The sequence below is a fragment of the Pyxicephalus adspersus genome, chromosome 6, assembly GCF_032062135.1.
Source record: "Pyxicephalus adspersus chromosome 6, UCB_Pads_2.0, whole genome shotgun sequence".
NCBI classification, from domain to species: Eukaryota; Metazoa; Chordata; class Amphibia; order Anura; family Pyxicephalidae; genus Pyxicephalus; species Pyxicephalus adspersus.
The window spans coordinates 83,910,329-83,929,332 of record NC_092863.1 but is presented as its reverse complement, the minus strand read 5'-3'; the positions used below and the strand labels follow the sequence as shown (position 1 = coordinate 83,929,332).

The window sequence follows — 19,004 nt, the reverse complement described above, 5'->3', positions numbered from 1 at the left end:
GTGTATTTTATAAAGTATTCCAAATTTACAAAACCACTGTCTTTTTTATACAAGTAAAATACTTTGCTGGTTCTTCTCAAAATCATTTTGAACAAGAATAGAAAAAAACTGTCTCCAGTTTTCATGGTTTGCTTATTTGAATTTTAATTAGCAGTGCCAAAATGACGTCTGTTCTATCTTCTGTTTACAACATTATTCATGAAATTTTCAAGCCTCATGGCAGGCACTTGGCTGTACTGTGAATGATAGTCAAGGGGTTTTTTATTGTCTATAGGTGTCCGTCTTCTGATAAATCTGTTTAGAGTAATGACACTTCTATAGTGTGCTCTAGCATATGTATCGACTCCTTAAAAAAAATCTTGATTATTATGCATACTATATATAAATAGAAAAGAAACTATGAAAAAAGTTCTGGGAATAGCGATAATGCTGATTCTTTATTAATCTTACCAAATAATAAATGTTGAGACATCATTGGTCATCATAAGTTTCTGCACATGTGCTCCTTTTATGTTTTACCCATTCTTTTAAAATGAAAAACCTCCATGAAAGGAGGGCTGAAAATTCATGAGGAAACCCGAAAAAAAATAGTTGTATGGCCATGATCAGGTTGTGGCTCTGGTCATCGTTTGTAATAATTTTTGACCTCTTATGTTCAAAAGGGGAAATAAATCCACGTCAGAATTAAGGTAGCCTGAATTTTAGGACTTTAGGAAGAGCCTGCTCTGGAGTAAAAGATCCCAGGTCCAACTCTGATGCAGCCCTCTCAAAGATGGATGCTGGTGCCTGTGATTGCAGTCACCAATTCAAATCAAAATTGGTTTCGCTGAATTTGGATCACCTTGGCTAATGTGCATTGACCTACAATAGTACATACACAAGAAACATTACCATGTAACAATACAGAAAGAGTTCTGCTTTCCTCTTCTCTCCTCACCCTTTCCTTCCAGGTGTCCTAGTGTGGTCCTTTTTTATATACAGTATATATTTTTTTATACTTTCCCCCACTCGATAATGCAAACTTTAGATATTACTTCCTAACCCTTTAAAATTCTCAATTAGACATACTGCAGCTCCCTCAAAAATACTCAATATGTTTACAACTCAGACAACCCTCACCAAACATTTTTATTCTACATTATCTAAGATATATTTCAAGGCATTATAGTTTATATACTGTAACAAGTTACCCTTGATTTCATGATTCTATCTGACTATTTTGTTCAATTATTTCACAATGTACACTTAAGACCAATAAATTCTGAGCAAACATGAAAGGAGAAACATTGATTTCTAATAAAGTTAAACTGGGTTTTCCCAGGCTTGTTTATGCAAAATGTCTGATTTGTACCTCATGCACATAACACAAATTCCAGGCTGTATTTACAAGGCTTGAAAACATTTCTCATCTTCCTCAGAATAGAAAAAATAACTAAAACAAATAATTGATGGTACTCCGAGTTAACAATTTAATTACTGGAAGGCAATGCTACTGGTTAAAAGTGTAGAGACTTACACTTTTGAAAAAAAAAAAAAGTTTTTACCTAAAGCAGATAAATACTTTAAAGTGGAACTTTACCTATGTGTTGTTTGTTGTATAGTTAATATTTATTTTTATTTTCTCCTCTGTAAATACAGTATAATATCTGTTCATTTGCCAAAAGTATTGTGCGCTCCTAAACTCCTGTTTGGGTTGGCAACACAGTGGATTTGCTGGACTAACTTTTCAGCCAGTTTTGCCGGCTTCATTACAGGACTCTACCATTAGTGCCTACCATTAGTGCACGGATGATGCAATGTTGGGGTCTGGAACAGACAAAGAAGGCCTTGAGGTTTGAACCCATGAATTCATGATATTAAAGGTCTGTGCACATTCATCAAACTATTTCAGGCTACTTGAACATGCAAATACCTATTATGAATGTCTGCTGCCTGGGAGAATATCTCTGCGTAAATTAATAATACAGACCAGAAATTTTCTATTTTATAGACTTTTTTTTTTTGCTTTGGAAGCTTAAAGCGAAAGTCTACCAACAGTGAACAACCATATGGTTAGCTGGCTGGCACTGAAAGCAACAGTTAATAAATCGCCATACCACTGATTCCCACAAAACATTTCAAACCACAGTGGTAAAACTACAGAATTACAGCACAGAATTGTAATGATCTTAGTTAACTTATCATCATACTAATGCACATCAAGCAGCAAGTCCTGCTAATGATCAAGGGACCAGATGCATGAACTTTACTTTTAGGTTTCAGTGTGCATGTGTAATAGGAACATTCTAATATAGAGTGCCTACAAGCCATATTAATAAAATATGACATCTATATAACCATGTCAGTTGGTGGGAGATCATATAACACTACTACGCACATGTATTGCTGCCTGTTACATCTCTGCCACATTGTCAGCATTGTTGACTCAACAGCAAACAAGCAAAATTATTACTCAATATCACCAGGGTAAATATGCAGAAGAGGTAGTTGTTGGTCAACGGATGAATGAACTCATTACTTGATACAACAACATTCTGGATATAGTCTGTGTAATCTAAAAGCCACTTTTGTGGGTATATCTCACTTCTTAGTGATTGTTCTAAAAACTGAAATGCTACTAATATACCTAAAGTAAAATAACTACCGTATTTTCCGGCATATAAGACAACTTTTTAACCCCGAAAAATCTGTGCCAAAGTCGGGGGTCGTCTTATACGCCGGGTACTTACCTGCAGCTTGCTTCCCCTTGCTTCATATGTCCGGCGCGGTCGAGTCCCCGCTCTGTGCGGGGAGTATGAAGCAAAGGGGAAGCAAGGTGCACAGGAGAACGCGAGCCTGCACAGGAGAACGTGAGCCTGGATTGGCTCTCCAGGGGAACCCGCCCATTGACTCGGAGGGTTGCGCCTTAGAGGAGTGTGAAGCAGTGTAGGCTGTTACCTCCTCCTGTATCCCTCCTCCAATTACCAGTACTGTACTGTTCCTTCTGCCTCTCAGATCTCGCACAAAGTTGGGGGTTGTCTTATACGCCTGAAAATACGGTACTTGCCTTCTGAACTATGAGAAGATCCATCTCATACACACCTACAGGTCCAGTAGGAGGGCCTCTACAATATAGATTCAACACAAGGAATGACTCCAACCTATATGTTCAATCATTTCCTTAATACCGAATATTGTCCAGGAAACAATGCAATCAAGTTACAGTAAACACATAAAAAAAAAAAACAACTTTGTTTACATGAATCTGTCCCCACCAGGAATCAAAACACTACACTGTCATCTGCATTACTCAACTTCCTAATTGATTTTGGATGATTGAGACCCAGTAGAGTGAAGGCAGAAAGTATTTTAAATGGGGGATCATAGGGAAGCAAGATGTCATCTGAAGAGAACAGCATTACAGCATTATATGGTTGGTCCTGGGAAGAACTACACAATACATTTCTAATGTTAAATTGTGTTCCCACAACATGAGGTTGTTAGCAAGATGGTCATTTATGCTTAGTGATCTTGTGCACTACAAATATGTTTAGATGGAAAGGAGAACCCTGAGTAAGTAAATCTATGTTGCTGGTAAATATTACAAGGTTTTATTTACCTAAAGTCAACCTTCCTAAATCCGGTTAGTACACAGTCAACTGGAATTTTCTCTATGATGAAGACATTTTGCACCATACGCAGGCCACTTTGCATTAAATGTCAAACCTCAGCATGAATATCCACACAGGTGTGTCAGGACATGAACTGGCATGGCATAATTTACATTCAAAGAGCCCTTCTTCTACATGTATGAAAAGGTTTGCTGTACAGATCTCTCTTAAATCAATATTTAAGTTTTTGGACATAAAGCTTGCCAGGACAAACTTTGTGCCAGGGAATAAATTAACACAGTTTTGTGAAAAAAAAAACATTAAAAAATGACATTCCTGTTGTGGAATGTTTCAGATTCAAAGGCTACAATGTAAATGATCTCAGATTTAGATACAGATGTAAACATCCGTGTGGCCTAAATACAGATATAATTTTTATATTAATTGCAGTGATTATTTTTCACAACTGACTACAGAGCTTCCTAATAATATTTTGATAAAATGTATACAGGCAATTCAAAAATTTACCATCACCAATTTCTAATGTAATGTAATGTAATTACAAATGACGCTTGCTTGGACTTTGCATCTTTAATCCATGTGTCAGTACACCAGTAAACCTTCTATAAAAAGAAAAACATGGGTGCAATTTTACTTTAAACACACATCTAAATGGAAGTGTTGACTATTTAAGCATACACTTTGTTAATACTGGTTGGATTCTTGCTTAAAGTGACCGATTTCAAAACTGGAACTCAAGTGTTCTTTAAGCAATGGTTGACATCTATATGGCCTCAATAGTGCAGCCACATAGGTGTGTTGTGCACTGCATTGTGGTAATGGAGTTCAATGATTTGAGTCTACACTGTAACAGTGCACAAATCCATAATTAATGCGATATAAAGCAGGTTCTGTCGGAAAGATATGATTTCTGCCTTAGCTCCAGGTACTGCATTGTTACTTTTACACATAGTAGGCAATTTTTGTCACTATAGAAAAAACAGAATGCATTGTTTGGGTACCTTAAAACACCAAAAAACATGGAAATGCACCAGAACACCCCCAATGAAAATAGAAGGCATTTTTGCCCATGTTGATGTGTTTTTTTCTTCTCTCAACTTTCTTCTTAACTCTGCCAAAGGAAAATGCCCTGGTTCACACCAAACATTTTAGGATAAACTCATAATTTTGCTATTTGGAATTTACCATTAAAAGATTAGTGTAAACTAGGCCTTTTAGAAGCTAAAGCTGCTTGCTTAAAGCAACATTCAGTACTCACATTGAAACCTGTATGTAACAATACTGCAACTGAATTTTCCATTAAAGAAAAAAGTTAGCCAGAGTTGAATATATTAATTGAATGTACTTCTCTACACAGGCTTCTAAGAACTTCATCTGGTGTGTTACAGGCACATATTTCAGCAATTCTATTTTTAGGGGTTGGGGCAAGTTGTCATGAGACTCCAAGTAAACATGTCACTCATGTCATAACAACTGGCCTTAAAATAAATTGCCACTGAACACTCCATGTCACATTGTGCATTATAAAGTCAGACATACAAATACTTTTCACTTGGTGTAATAGCTGGGGCTCACACAGATCATTGAGATGGATCTGATTATAATATATGATCCCCAAAATTTAAAGTATGTTGCAATGACCCAGGTCAGGGTAATAGCTCTGTGACTTTTTGGCCATGAAGCAAAGGGAAACCCACAATAACAGTTATTGGAAAAAATAAGTTCTGAAATTACACTAAATTTACCAGTCCATACTTCAATGTACTGGAATTATCTAACCAGCACGACTAAAATCTGGTCAAGCAACAGCAGTCATTATATTTTTCTCCACACAGGTTTCTTTCAAATGTAGTTACCCTCCTAAGAAATGCACAATTCTAATTCAACAGTATGTTTGCTAAGAAATTATTTTCATATCATTATGTTCTTGGTCTATATATTTATTTTTTTTGTCCACTAGGATTTACAAAATACTGTAAATGCATCAGGTAATCATAACTGAATCCCCTGCATTGCAAAATCCCAAGCTGTTGGCATAGTTTGCGATGCCTATTTCCTTGGCTCAGGCCAGTGGTCCCCAACCAGGTGTTATAATAGCGTTGATGTTTTTTCTGAGTCTTTAGCTATGATAGGTATAACTGCACAATTTTAAGCATGACCTGAAGTGACTAACCACAACTCTGTGGTCAAGACTTTCTATAATGTATGTCCACAGCCACTCTACAATACACTTTCATGGACGATAAAGATGCTTTTTTAGATCTAATAAAGAGGAACTTGGATGATACCTGAACTTCCAAACGAAAATTACAGTTATTTTTCTGCTCCACAAAGAACATTTAATTTAACTAGGCTGTGCATATACAGGGATCTAGCCACTGCGAACTAGTGCCCCTACAATCCATGCTGTCAGCTGTAAACAATAGTAATGCCATCTCCAATGTACCCAGGAGTGTACCGGAAGTAGAGCTTTCCGTGGCCACAAGAGGGGATTCTGCTCGTCAATGAGGGGTTTCCAACAAGACAGCCATATATACCACTGCCCTGTCCCTTGCCATCAGAAACCCTGTGGTGGTGGTGGTGATTGGTATATATCTCCCTATATTTGGGTCTGTACAAATTCCTGAAATATTTGAATACCGATGCAAACTGTAAGAAGTAAGATGTAAGTTTAACTACAGATGAACCACAGACATAATTAGACCGATGCTGCTGAATAAATCGGCATTATATAGCTTTGTGTAAAATTTCCTCCAGTCAATCTGATCATCTCCTAGTAAACTACTTTAAGCATGAGAGACTCCATTGGAGACTTATTTCATAATGTTGGATTTCACAACACAAACTCAGTTCTTATTCAGTAAAATAAAAAATACTCATAGCAACCAATGAGAAATTTTTAATTCACTGCTGTAAAAACACTAAACTGAAATCTGAATATTGCCACAAGCTATTGGCTAACGCTGTGTATACCACATATGGCCATATTCAATGTACTAATTTTAAAATTGAGTAATTCATAGTATTCACTTAGATTTGACAATGTGAATTAGTTTAACACAGAAGAATTAGAAAGATTTTATTGGCTTAATTGTGTAAGAACTGTGCAGCCATTGACTAATCATTTCTTTCTTCACAAACTAAAATCAAAATGAACTACAGAAACCACTTCTGCATGTAGGAAGGGAGAATCATTACAATGGAGTAAACACAAAAATATTCTTACCAGGTTCCTGAAGAAGGCTTGAGTGAACTGTACACACAATTATAGCTATATAATAAAAAAACAACACAGGCTTCAAAAGGTCAAAAGTATATTGAGTATCATCTTACTACACAAAGCTGCACAATACTATGTACATACTATGTACATTGCTGCCTCACCACTGGGTTACACATCAATAATATTGTTCTAGAGGGGTTCTAAAGCCTAAAGCGTGCCTGTCCTTTCTCCAATCAGGGAAAATTAACAGGCCCCTTCCAATGATGATACATACCTTCCACTTGCTCTACTACATGTTTTTTAACAGTTGGAGCCCCCCCCCCCGGTTCCTGTATAGGTTTTAGGATCTATGTAAGGCAAAGACTTCACAAAGGTAAACGCCCTCCCCTGTGCAATGTGACACCTGACATTTGGCCGCTTATGGAAGGTATGTACCAGCAAAAGGGGGGCCTGCCAAGCATTTACCCTACTATTTGTCCTCAATGGTGAAAGTCCATGTAAGACTGATATATCAGCTTTCAATAGATTCTATAGTATTCTAAAGATTTCTTATACCTCTCAATGACTCAGGTGGTAAGATCTCCACACATTTCCAGGCCAACGTGCCTAGTACAAGCACTCAAACTTTTCCTGAAGCGTTTTTCATTTATTTTCAACCCTTTTTATTTTTAATAATATAGGAACATCAAACTTGGTAGAAATACAGCAAGAAATTACATTGGGGAGATTTCACCACCGAGGATTACTAAGGGACATGAAAAGGAAGCTCAACCTAAAATTAATTAATTATTAAATATGAATAGTCTATCCATGAAACTGAAATTTGCTGTGTCTGACCCCTCTATGTGGTAACTTGCTACCGTGTTTCCCCGAAAATAAGACACTGTCTTATATTTTTTTGGGCTTCCAAAAACACACTAGGTCTTATTTTCAGGGTAGGTGTTATATACTTTTTTTAATGAAAAAAAACACACCATATTCCCAAATTCCCCTTACAAATTCCCCTTCTGATCACTCTGTGCTTTTTCTCCACTGTTCGGCAGTTAGGACATGGAACAGCAGGTGGCGCTGTGCCGGTTTCTTTCCTGCTTTACAAACAGGAAAAGACACGATGCTGGCAGAGGAGAGAAGAGAGACGCTGCTGCAGCCAGAAACACACGCAGGATCGGGTATCAGGTGAGTATATTATTTTAATTTTTTTTTTTTAACACATTTTTAAGAGCTCACTAGAACTAGCCTGGTTACATGCACTTCAGCTTCTGACAGGCGAAGTGCATGTAATATCACTCCGCCTGAGACAGGAGCCGGAACTACAAGGAAAGCATCGGCTTGTGCGGCTGTGTGTGAGCCCGCTGTGTGTACGCCCGCTGTCTCCCGCTCGGTGAGTACTGTTTTAATTTATGTTTGCTTTTATTTTTTTTATTTTTTTTTTATTTTTCTACTAGGTCTTATTTTCGGGGTAGGTCTTATATTAGGGCAGGTTGGGGGAAAAGTGCTAGGTCTTATTTTCGGGGTAGGTCTTACTTTCGGGGAAACACGGTATATACTCTTTTTGCAGCTTCCCCTATGTATTTACCAGATCAGTACACTGAAGTTTCCCATTGCTCCTGCATCACCACTATTTGTTGGGATCTGGTATTACAGTTTTTGAAATCATTAAAGCAAACCTGTGAATGCCTACATTGTTTTTAATGCAATGTAGGAGACGAAGATACTGGGCAGAACAGAAGACTTTTGGAAATATTCTACCCTAACCACAACAATTGATAATCAAATATTACTGAAAAAATCATAGTTACTGTCTAAATAATTGATTCTAAAAGTAAAAAGCTCTCCATGCCCTGTATAATTTGGGTCCCCTATTAAATGTTCGTTTGGGATGGGCACTCATGGACATCACAAGGAAGACTTTTGTCTGCAAGTAGTAGACCTATAGTAAAATGCTACACTAAAGCCATGGGCATGTTAGTAGACTTCTAAGTTAATAAAAGAGAAACTAAAGAGTTGAAATACTTTTCTTTCCTGGCAAAATGTTTTCAGCATAATCAAATGACCTAAATCCTTGACATTGGTTGAGATCACTGCTGAAGAGTCAAGCCATCTAAACTTTGATCCTACCCGTCAGGGGACAAAATAAAACCAAATGCCAAACTTTTGGCCATGTGACCAGCAATAGAGAAAGCCTGCATTACCACTAGTTAAGCTAAGTATTGAAGCTCCCTTAGTACTCTCTATTTATACATTCTACTACGACTGGGAATGGAAAACAAAGTTCAATTAATGCTGTACTACCCAGCAGACATAAGCTCCTTACTTTTTTTCCCTTACCACTCCAAATGTAAGCTCCCAGTCGGTGCAGACAGAGTTTACACGGGGCTGAGTCCTCTACCCTTACATGTGACAGTCCTAGGCCATCCAACAAGAATCAGCTTGCCACAAGAAGAGAATCTCATTCTCGTTATGTTCTCTTTACCTATCTTTGGTAGCTGAAAGGTGAGTACATGTAGCTTAGGAAGAGGACATTATTGCAAATTTACTGATCTGCAATGCATGGGCCAATCACAGGCTTGTGTTTACTTAAAAAGGAACTAAACTCAAAAACTAGTCTTTCAATTATTAATCTTTTCTTACGTACTTGCACTAAAATGTCAGTCTTCCCTGGTGGGACTGGCTGGGTCAGCTTGAATCCATGAAAAATATAATGATTTATGAAGTGTTTAGAAGTGCCCAGCTTGTGACTGGCAAGTTTACATTTTCTTCCTCTCCTGACCTTCTCCCTCCATCCACTCCCCCTCCCTCCCCCACTAGCTGGAGCCCTCTGCATGGAGAGCTCACACACTGAAAAGAAGCAGGAAGCAGCTGCAGACTGATTAGTCACACTTGAGTGACATGAGAGTCCCAGGCAAGGAAAGAAAAAAAGCTGCATATTTAGGGCAATGGGAGTGAACTAGAAAGGATGGCATTTCCCAGATTGCACTTTACCGCCTAGGTGGAGAGACCAGGGGGTGTGGCTAGAACCCCTTTTTCATGTTTAGGTCAAAGCAAGCTGAAAAAAAAAAAAAGTATTCAGATGAATAAAACTTAGGCTTATGTTATCCATAAGCCAAAGTTGATTTTGTGAGTATAGGTATGCTTTAAGACTGCAACTATAGACCTGCTCTTAGCAGGAGACTTAGACTAAGTACACACGTGCTATTGTTCTCGGCCGATAACGGACGATAATCCTACGTGTGTACAGCGCTTGTTGTTTATCCGAATGACTGTCCTGGCAGATCCACGGATGATGAACGACGAACGATCGTAATAAAAGTGGAGAGGGCGCAGCGGGGTGCTGCTCCATCGTTCTCCCCTCCCCTCTGTATAGAGGAGAATAGAGCTGTATATACAGCACTCATTCATGCATCGTGCAGTTGGTAGTCATTGGAAAGGATCTTTCACGATCCTTTCCAATGACTAACGACTGCACGATGCATGAACGATGATTGCACGTGTGTACGTAGCCTTAGAATAACTATGTTGTGACTTAACGTAACAAACAAAATAAAAACCTGAAAAAAAAGAGTTTAAAGGAGAAGGTGATATTTCCATGTTACTACATGGAAGGGCCAGAAATAGCTAGGGATTTTTTTTTTGGCAACCTAAACACCATTTTGGTAGCTGGCACATTTAGGCCACAAGTTCACATGGGTGGTAAAGTTTAAACAAGTGCTTTCTCTTTGGATTGAAATTCATTTTTTTGCCTACAGGTGTCCAAGGCATTTTTAAGGCATATTATTGACTTGAAATGAGACATTTGGCAGGCTTTTTCAAGTTGTCAATGCATGCCATATGTCACTGGCAAGGTTAAGACTACATGGAGGAAAGCAACATAAATGCATTATGATTTACATGTGTGCACTAAATCATTGGCTTAAAAAAAAGCAGGTACTAGCATGGCAAAGTGATTGGAAAGCATTAATAAATAAAGCAAATGCCTCTTCTTTATACCCAACAAGGCCCTACCATAATAAAATCATGCAAATAAAAAGGTCAAAAGATTCTCAATATTTCAAAATATGTGCAATGATAAAAAATAATAATGTATTGTAAAATACTATTCACACTTGACAAAAAAAACTAATCATGGCTGATATATGAAAACTGCAGCTAAAAAGTGAATCTAACCTACAGCAATCAGTTGGCACATTTAACTGTAACCCAGCGCCTACAGAGTGCAAGTTCACCCAAATTGCTACAGAACAACTCTTTTCTGCAATGCTCAATATTAATCAGTTTTTGTTCAAGCGTACAAGGGTTAAATTGCTTTACATATGGCTGACTTGTGTCATTCTAAGCCTATCAGTTTACTACAGACTAATCCTCATGGAACAAACATGATGTAAGCAGTGAGCATTTAAATATGTTACTAATGTTTGCAAGGCATACAATAAAAAACAATCCCAGCAGGTAATAATGGGCTTAGCAATTAATATTAGGTTCTGTAATATATAAAAACACATATTTAAATGTCAAAAACTAATCACTAAATAAAAGCAAGATCATGTTGTACACAAGATCCAGCTATACTATAGATGGTTAAATAGAGTTACCTGTAGGACTTTAAAAACCTGAGTCTCATTTTGGATCTGGGTGACAGGCGGGGGACGGGGGCTCCGGCCGAATCCCAGAGAAAGGCCATGAGGAGGGCAGTGTTAATGCCAAGTGGAAAATGTGATCCAGAAGGTGATAAATATCCAGGCAGACATAGGGGAGCACTGTGCAGAGACCATGAAGCCGTCCTGGCACCCCTGGGGATTCTTCAAGCACTCATATACCGGGGGGGGGGGGGGAAACACTGGAAGCTCAAGCACACACGCACACGGCAAAGGATAACCAGGATTTCCTGCTGAGTGACACCTGCTCTAATAAAGAGCTGTCACACACCGGGATCACTGAACCAAGCACTTCTTTAATAAATTGGGAATCTCTGTAGTGAAGTCTGCTAATCTCTTTACAAAAAAAGCAGCTAATTAAAAATAAAAGAAAGAAATCACACTCATGTGTGCCAAAGTAATTTCTTAATAGCACCGAGTACATTCTATTAGCTTTATTTGGCTGGGCAGTAAACAGGGCAGTATGTGCAAAGGGCAATAGAAAATGATGTCAGAACTGTGACATGCTTTTGTGGCTGCAGCCAAAACAGAAAAAAAAACTTGATTACTCCACTTTCTCTAATTTCTTTGTTTTTTTAAATCTGACCTCTAGCCTTCCCTCCAGTTGTACAGGCTCTGGTACTAAAAATGCATAATCTGATTTTGCCTTACACGGGGAGCTTCCTACAAAGTGTAAAGGAATCCGTAACAAATCAGAAAGAGTCCATCTAATTATTTGACTGAAAAATATCTGGAATCATTTAGCTCAGAGGTCAGCAAACTTTTTTGGCCACTAGGCCATTTCAGGGGTAAGCAGGAGCTCACTAGGCCGTACTCCCTCTTGAGTCCCGCCCTAATAGCTCCGCCCCCTACCAGAAACACCCCCCTGAAGGGAAATCCCACTCCTCCACAATATACGGAGGAGAGGGAATGTTCCCTATTTACCCCAGCGGCAGAAGAGTTAACACCGGCCGGAGTAAATAGGGAAGGGAGCCACAACACAGTCTCAAGAGCCGCATGCGGCTCAAGTGGCCCTGGCTCTGGTAGTTTTTTCCGGCTCTGCCGCCGGTTGCTGGCCGGGATTAGGCCAGATCGGCCAGGGGGCGTTAGGCCGGAACAAACTACTGGCTAGGCCGTATATTCCTGAAAGGTGGGAGTTTGCCAACCTCTGATCTAGCCTAATCCACCTCAGCCTCACTGCCCCCTTTGTTTCACTGGACAGGGACCTAGGGAGGATATCACTTAGTCTAACATAATTTATGTAATATAAACAGAAAGGATTTATTTAATATATGGGATCTTTTAACCCAGGGATAAATGCAACTCCAGAGCATGTCACTAGGTGTCACCTGTGTATAAACTGAGACGCAAAAAAAAAAGGGGGCAAAAAAAAAATCTAAGTTTATACCCAAGTATATGGTAAGCGTGAAAGTGTATAGTAAGTATGGTAGGCAGATTGAACTTCCTTATAGCACCCTTTCCCCACGTTAATAGTTTGGGGGGATTACATTGTGACCAGCTACTGTGCAGACTGTAAATTCCCACAGAAGGGACGTCCTATGTAAGCTCATCATCACTCTCCTTTACTAAAACTACAGGAAGGAGGAAATACAACCAGGAAAAAAATCTGCATATAGCTGCATTTGGAAACTGTTCTATATTGGTTTCTGGACATAGTAACTAGCTTGCAAAAATTTTTATGGACTTTATGGATGGAGTTTAGCTTTTAAAAAGCCCTCTTGTGAGTCTATAGAGTACAAAGCAATATGATCAACAGTGCAAAAGTGTACTAAAATGAAACGGCTCTAAAAACTACCAGTTTGCAAGTGTAAAATTCTGTGATGGACGCCCTCTCAGCCCACACCCCTGCGCATAAACTTTCCAGCAAGCTTAGCAACAGTCCATGCACCAGCAGGCTGAGAAAGGCCATCACGGGCAAGTTTAACCACTCTGTTACCCCTTGCCCAACACACCATCTCAGGTATGCTGCCACCATGTGCTTAAACGGAAGCACGCACTATCCGCCTTATAATACATCCTTGACAACCGCAGTTATGATTCTGCATCTTTATTATTGCTAATGTCACCTGCTGTCACTCCCAACAGGGATGTCTCAGCAATCACAATGTTTAGATTGTAAGCTCTTCAGGGCAGAGTCCTCTCCTCCTGTGTCACGGTCTGAATTCGTCTGTCATTTGCAACCCCTTTGAATCCACTGAAACAGCCCTTACTAAAGTGGACAATGACCTCATCAGAGCTAAGTTGCAAGGCAACTTTTCCCTCCTCCTTCTCCTTGATCTTTCCTCTGCTTTTGACACTGTTGATCACCCCCTTCTAATACAAATCATGCACTTCATTGGTATCAGTGACACTCCTCTCTCTTGGTTTGCTCACCGGGCCACTCCATCCATAACCACCCCTACCACCTATAAATCATCACTGGCTTCTTTCTGCCCTGTAACTGTGGATGAAGTCTCCTCTCTTCTCTCATCATCTCCATCTACTACCTTGTCCACTTGACCCAATTCCCTCTGATCTACTCTGTGCCCATTCCTCCACCCTGGCCCCCGCCCTAACCAAACTTTTCAACCTCTCCCTTTCTACTGGTATATACCCCTTCTGCTTCAAACATGCCATAATTCTCCCTATCACAGAAAAACGCCCACTAGACCCCTCACTAACTTTTAGCTACCATCCTATCTCCTTTCCCCTATGTGTTTGCAAACTTTTTGAGCGCCTTGTGTACAAAAGACTCACGACTACTTGAGCACCAACTCTCTCCTTGACCCTACCCAGTCTGGTTTTCGAGCTGCCCAATCCACTGAAACAGCCCTTACTAACGTGGCCAATGACGGTGAGCAGAGACATCATGTCTGATTTTATACATTTTCTCTCTAAAGTAGGTGACAATGTCTTGGGCAGAGAAGGTTGTTGTGGGGGAGCAGGCGTGGGGTTTAGGAGGGAGTCAGTTGTTGAGAAGAGGCTGCGTGGGCTGGAAGTTTGGGAGGAAAAGGCAGCGTAGAAATAAGTTTGCTTGGTGACAGTGAGCCCAGTGTTAAAGTTGTGTAGCTTGGCTTTGTAGTCCATGAAGTCAGTGCTGAGGCCTGATCTTCTCCACTTGCGCTCAGCTGCACTATAAGTCTTCTGTAGCTGTTTGGTGTGATTGTTGTGCCAGGGACAGGGGTTAGCAGGACGGGGGTAGCGGAAGGTGGCAGGGGCAACTTTATCCAGAGCCAAGCAAAGAGTGGTTGAACAGGGTGGCAGCTTCATTAGGGGAGGTGATTTTGGAGAGAGTGGGGGTGAGGGACGTAAGGCAGTTTGAGAATAGGTGTTGTGGTCAAGGTTACAGATATCTCTCTGCCATTGATAAGGCTTAGGATGTGGCAAAGGGGGGCACAAATTCATTAGGTTGAAATTGATGAGGCTGTGATCAGAAAGGGGAAATGGTGACTTGTCAAGGAGGGTGAGGTTGCAGAGTTTTGAAAATAGCAGGTCTAAAGTGTGTCCGGCGAGGTGTGTGGGGAGTCCAAAAGAAGAGGTAATGGAGAGCAGTTTGGCTGATGGAAGGATGCTTGGGCTCATCCACTGCAACATTAAAGTCACCAAGGATGAGGGTGGGTAGGTCATGGGAAAGAATGTGTGGGAGCCAAGACAATAGCCACAATGAGGAGGAAAGCCAAATTTCAGTGAGAGCCAGGAAGTTCAGAGATTTAGAAAGAAGAAGGTTGTGTATAGTGGTTAATTTATTGCCAACAGATCTGGCATTCCATAGACTGCCAGAGAAAGGGGGTAGGAACATATGGGTAGGGTGAATGGGGATGAGATTAGGAGAAGGGAGTATCTTGCTGAAAGTGTATGGAAGAGAGAGGTTGTGTGGGGGACCAGGGTTGGGTGAGATGTCACCAGAAAGTAGCAGTAGAGTGAAGGAGCAGAGAGACAAAGAGTTATCAGACTGGGGAGGAGAGGGAATAGAGCATGAGCTACAAAAAGAAAGGAAGAGATTGAAAACTAAGCTGCAATGTCACAGGCTTAGCAAGTAGGCAATTCTTGACTTCGGCTCCAGGTCACACCATTATGTTCCAAAAAACAGTGTAGGCTCTTCATTGACCCGTGCTTACACTGTATTATAGGATAATAGGAGGTAAATCTTAGGTCCAATGTTAATCTGAAATATAGATCTGAAGACTGCATGTACCCAGGTCTGGCTGGCTGCACACAGAGGATGAATTTGAACAAACTACAAATGTTTATTGTGACCTAATGTCCCATGGTATATGGATTATTTAACCTCCCTAGCGGTTCATTTCTTTCCGGTTTTGTCTAAAAGCGGTACATTGTTTTTCATGAAAATTTATTTTACAGTATATTATAATAGTATGAGTAAAATAAAGTTTGAAACACAAAATCATTTAAAAACAAAATGAATAAATTAAAAAATCTATATATTTAAAAAAATAAAAAATTAAATGAAAAAAAAATATTATACTCATACTATTATATAGACTGTAAAATATATGTTCTTGAAAACAATGTACTGCTTTTACACATAAAAATCCAATGTATTGCATTCAATACAGTTATTTTGTATTGAATGCAATGCAAATGGATTTTGAATTTCCCGCCCCGCCCGGCCGGGACGTACACACGCACCGACGTCACCGGGAACTCCCCCGGTGACTCATCGGATGCAGAAGCAGGAAGAAGAAAGAAGACAGAGATCGCGGCGCTGGACGGCACGGGACCCCGACGGATCAGGTAAGCGCTCTATTTACTAACCTTCCCTAGTTACCTTCGGGGTTACCGCTAGGGAGGTTAATAGACAGTACAGTTTGTATGATCTTTTTAATGTGACAAGTTCACTTTGTTGTCCTACTACAGACAAGTAGTATAGTGAACACTGATGCCACATCTGCTCTTTTCATTGACAGGTACTCCAAATATACACAGTTGCAGACCTCTATGACTGGAAGCATGAGATAGATAGAGCTCTGATGTCTACCACCACCCTCCTGCTGAGGAGGATTAGTCATGATTAGCCTTGTCCTCCTTGAATACTCTGGCTGTAAATGTGTTCTGAATTGTTTCTACCATTCCACATTCAAATAATTAACCTCATTGAGTGCACAGGCTGTGTAGGTGTGCATGTGTTTTTAAACATTCATTCATCTACACTTGGAGCACATACATGCTTAGGAAGGTTTAAAACAAGCATGGTAAATGCATGCCAAATCTCTGATGAAATTGATCCAAATATACTGCATGCCAGCTTTCTTGCTAACTTTTATCCATCTGACTTCACAGTTACACATGAAATTATTATTATACCCAACAATAAATGTTAGAAAAATACTTTGTTGTTGTTTTAGAAGTTACTGTCATGCCTATTTTTTGGACAAAACAGTAATGCTCTCGAAAACCATGGGAATGCATAATTGTCATTTTATGTGTCATAGGTGCGCTCTGTATTGTATATGTACTGGTAAAGTAAAGATTTTTTTATAAACTAATCTCAAATATTGTTTTAAAACAAACTTGTAAAGTAAAAAAAAAAGACAAGATAATGAAAGATACTAGTGATTCTAATTCTAATGTGGCCCCTATTTAACTTTGAGTGTACATTTGTAAAGAATGCAAGTTGTGTTTTTTCTTTATTTCAAATATTAAATAAAGGATCTAAAATGAAGGTTAGAAGTTTATTTTATGACTCTTTTATTGTAACGGCTTCTCTTTATAATAACATAGTCCTTTTGAACATTTTCGCATATGCTAATCTAAAATTGTTACAATCATATATCACTGTATGAATCAATTAATGTTAGGTCAGGTATGTAACACTATGAAATCTGAGTTTGTCATTAATAAATCTGAAAAAAGGTATTTAAAGACACTACATAAGGATTATATTATCATACAACAGAACCCACAATGCTACTGAAAGTAAAACTGTCACCTTGAGTTACCCAAGAAGAGTATTTACTGCTGATGCATGTTGCGTATTCAAATGTCTGCCAGACGCCTGTAAATAATTTATATTAAGTGCAGCATTACAGTCCTTGTATAAAATGAAACTAGTCTATTTAATTGCACCAAACATACCCTAGGACTTTAAAAGCCAGTTTTTTTTTTTTTTTTTTTTAATATGTATGCACTTACTGAGGGGAAAAAAATAACAATTTTATCAAAGGATATTATTCTAGCACATTATGGTGCCTACTGCATGAAAGAAGCAAAAATCAAGCATGAAGAAAGTAATTTGAATATTCTGTTTAAACCCTACAAAAACTAATCCTATATGTCCAAACAACATATTCTGTATTATCTTTTATTTTGTGTACACACTGAATAGTCAGACTCTAAAGCTTGTTTAGACTGGTGGAGGGAACAGCAGTTTCTGTGTGGCCCTCAATGGCTGGCACTTTGCCACATGTCTTCCAGCACCATTGCCGCAGTCTATTCTTTTTCCCAGGGACAATTGCCTTTCCCATTGCTTTGTATAATGGTCACCAAATCAAATAAACAGGTTAAATCTACAATTTGACAGATGTCTAAACTCCTCTACACTGTACCCTAAAACCAAAGAAATAAACGTTTTGGCTAGAGATATCTTTACTTGTGCTTAGTTTACTTTATTTCTGACACTAAATTAACCCCCCCCCCCCAAAAAAAAAAAAAAAAAAAACCTCACCTTGTTCAGTGGTGGCACTATAGGCAAGAAAGCACCAAAAAACATTTGCTGGAATATAACCAAATTAGCATAAAGCTGTTGCCAATCAATTTCTAAATAACTTATCTATATATAAATAAATTTTCACTGACAATGTAATTAATGGAAAGGGCCCTTGAACATCTGATAATGAGCCTGTAAAAAGTCCTGCTGTAAATGTGAAAACCAATACTATAGAGGGAAAATCATGACTTCTCAAACCAAGACTAGTCATAAAAGGTCAAAAGTCCAGTGTGATACTAAGAAGAGGATTAAGGCATCTAGAGGTAGCAAGGGTAGAATAATGGCGGCAAACAATATTGGAAGCAGCTGTTATATATAGGATTTTGCAACTTGCATCTTGGAAAAATCTCTGTGCAAGCCAACACTGCTGATGCCACCATCTACCAGACATATCACAAAATACACAATGGAACCCACATCACTGCTAATTGAGGAGTATGTGTCTCTGTACTTGCTGCATTTTGATAACCATTTTGGTCATCTATGGGCAGCCTAACAATCTGCTGACACATAGCAGGCTGCCATTTCTTTCAGCTAAGACTTTGTTTAGCTTGCCTTCTCTATTTAAATCATTACATTTAAACCGGCCAACACAGACCGTCTCAACGAGGTCAGATGGATAAGCTCCTTACAATTAGGATTATTGTGGGGTAGTCCTAAGCCTTGATCTCACAAACTGACGGTGCTTTGCACCTTGAGGAGTTACTGAGAGGAACATTATAGTCCACTCTGATGGTGTTTTGAGAGAGCTCACATCTAAAGAGGTGTGCGGATAGGAAAAAAATGCAAAATGTATATAACTCTTGTATAAC

The 19,004-nt window shown here is 39.1% G+C and overlaps 1 protein-coding gene across 7 annotated transcripts in view; it reads right to left on the bottom strand.

Moving 5' to 3' along the window:
- Window positions 1-19,004, bottom strand: part of PDE4D (phosphodiesterase 4D) — a 743,908-nt gene that overhangs the window by 161,192 nt on the left and 563,712 nt on the right. The window contains exon 1 of one of the 7 annotated variants that reach the window (XM_072416393.1): window positions 11,424-11,628. The exons of the other annotated variants lie outside the window; for them this stretch is intronic. Coding sequence (XP_072272494.1) covers window positions 11,424-11,512 — 89 coding nt within the window. The 5' untranslated portion in view covers window positions 11,513-11,628. Of the gene's footprint in view, window positions 1-11,423; window positions 11,629-19,004 lie in introns of those variants that run through there. 7 annotated transcript variants of the gene reach the window in all.